This window comes from Prosopis cineraria, unplaced genomic scaffold, assembly GCF_029017545.1.
Source record: "Prosopis cineraria cultivar Desert tree isolate PC_DT_omini unplaced genomic scaffold, ASM2901754v1 PC4, whole genome shotgun sequence".
NCBI lineage: Eukaryota > Viridiplantae > Streptophyta > Magnoliopsida > Fabales > Fabaceae > Prosopis > Prosopis cineraria.
In genome coordinates this window covers 12,773,937-12,776,491 of record NW_026555335.1, presented here as the reverse complement: position 1 = coordinate 12,776,491, position 2,555 = coordinate 12,773,937, and the positions used below count along the sequence as shown (strand labels likewise).

The 2,555-nt window shown below is 32.3% G+C and overlaps 1 protein-coding gene across 1 annotated transcript; it reads right to left on the bottom strand.

Annotated features, from left to right (window-relative positions):
• Window positions 1–769: 769 nt before the first annotated feature.
• LOC129308846 (EG45-like domain containing protein) lies at window positions 770–1,720 on the bottom strand. Its single transcript, XM_054950230.1, has 2 exons — window positions 1,612–1,720; window positions 770–1,047 (listed from the first exon to the last, which is right to left on the bottom strand). The coding sequence occupies exons 1-2, from the start codon at window positions 1,718–1,720 to the stop codon at window positions 770–772; spliced, it is 387 nt and encodes a 128-aa protein (XP_054806205.1).
• Window positions 1,721–2,555: the final 835 nt, after the last annotated feature.

Below are 2,555 nucleotides of genomic sequence, written 5' to 3'. Positions count from 1 at the left end.
CTAAGATACACAATTCTCAGTGTTTTTTTACGTGAACCATGCACGATACACAACTCAACTCAGGACTTTTGATTCATCAGCGAATATATGTGCATATTATCTGGCAACAGAAATTGTTTGTCGTTTCTTATTACTCATAATCGAACATGTTCCATCGAAGTTTATTCAACTCTCTTGGATTCTTTTTCCATGTTTTATCATGTTTCTATCGAAATTTTCGTTGGGGCTGCATATACTTCTCAATTTGATTTTGATGGCCCTATATGAAATATTCTCTTCTCTGGTTTTATACCCTTTAATTTTCGTTCTGACAACAAAACTTCCATTCCCCTCCCCTTTAATAAATATTCAAATATAAAATTCTGATCCCCCATTATAAACTTTGAATATTATTGTTTTGTATCACACAAGAGAATGAGATTAATTAAATTCGATAGTTCGAGCGGAAAGAGTTCTAATACGTGGGAGAGGATAGATAAAACTATATATAAATAATTCATTAAATTAAACTTTAAAGATACAGAAAACCACTCCACAAACCACATAATTCAAGGAAAATGTACTCTATTTTCCATGACACACACATGTTTATTCTCCATTATATTGTATTGATCTCTCCCAGAAGCGTCATACCCTGAAAATATATACACATCAAATTAAAAAAATAGTCAGTAAAGTAAAATAAGTAACTTAGAAGGTACGTAACAAAAGAAATTACAAAGATGGAGTAATGGATAAGGAAATAAAAATGAAAAAGAATTTGAATGAATTACTGGGTGAAGTCAATGCGGATTTTTCCTTCGACAGGGTCAGCGATGGCAGAGAAAGCTTGATGAGAGAGATCGATGGTTCCTTGGCATCTCGGGCAGAAATCGACAATCTTGACGGTGACGGTTCTGCTCCGGCAAGGGTGAGCCAGACCGCCGCTGGTACCACCGGTGTACCTCACTCTGTACTTTCTTCCACATGCTTTTCCATGGTCCCAGATAGAGTCGCTCGCCGCTGCCACCATTGTTCCCTCGTCATGGCTTTCAAAGCATGCAGATGCTGCAATTACACCAACCACACAGTAATAAACCTTCGTGTTATTATATCTATTGTTAAACCATTTTATTGAACTACTCAAGCATTGATTCAACTGGTTGGGTTGACTCAGTTTTCAATATTAAAGTTTGAAATCTAAGTGAGAAAGTTATCGAAGTAGAAGAGACCCCTCACTGAGACTATGGAGGTCTGAGAATGAGTAACACTTATTCATAATAAGAATTTGAATTTGATAACCTAAGTTCACAGAGTGTCTTGATTACAATCATTTAATTTTATTAGTACATGAAAATTATCAAAGACACATTTTTTTTCAAATATTCAAAAAAATCATCATGATGAAACACTCTTCACATTTAAAAAAAATTAAAATTTAATATTTTTTAAATATTATATGATAGAATTTTTTACAAACGTTCGATTAAATAGAATGATTATTATCGAGTTATATGAAATATTTATTGAGTGAGTGGATTTAAATTACTTACTAGATCCAAATCTTTCATAATAATGATAATAATTAAAGCTAATTAAAAAGTGAGAGTGAGAATATGAAGAGATACTCACGGCGTAATTTAGTGTAAAATGTGGCGGTGCCGGAAGAGGCAGATGCTACGTAGACAAGACTTGCGATGGCCAAAGATATGACAAGCACGACATTCAATTTGAGGGCCATTATGTTATACTTGATTTTTTCTTAGTGTACGTGGTGAATTTGGGAGAGGGATTAGTTCTCCTTTTATATAAAAATTTTACGACGCAAGTGGCATATTGTAACTATATTATTCACAACGTAGAAACAACAACGCTTATTATATTGGTTTTATATCTTAATTCTTATCGACATTGAAGTTTGTATGATGAGTCCAATGCCAAGAATCTATGAATTAAACTCCTCCCTTTCTAATTACAAGGACCTCTTTTTTTTTTTTTACAACTTTGAATCATTTTTTGAAAAACATAATTATTGGTCCTTTAGTTCTAACATGTTTTGGTATAGGTTCATGTAGCTTTTTGTTCGTTGTTTCAAGCCCATTTAGTTTATTCTGTCTATAACATTAGCCCTTCTACTTTTGAATATGCTAAAAAAGACTATGAGATAACAATAGAAGTATTAAATATGTTAATAGGTGACAAACGTTGTTAATCTGTGCAGAATGAAATTATAATTTAGTAGATTAACAGTGTTGTCCACCCAGTTTTATTTCATGTTTCAAATTTCAATATGTCAAAATATAATTCCACCTTAGAACAAGTATTAATAATGTTAGTCACAGGTCACAAATATGACTTAGCAGATTAACGGCATTGTCCACCTTATAGCACCTCATCATTCTTTTTAAAAATGGAGGGACTAATATAATGTTGTACATGTTAAAATTATAGGGACCAATAGTTGTGTTTTCCTTATTTTTTACATACAAGAGTTAAATTCGTTTTCTTAATTACTTATCATCATCATCATCATCATCATCATCATTTGTTTTGACAAAAAGGATGTTTTTAGCAAA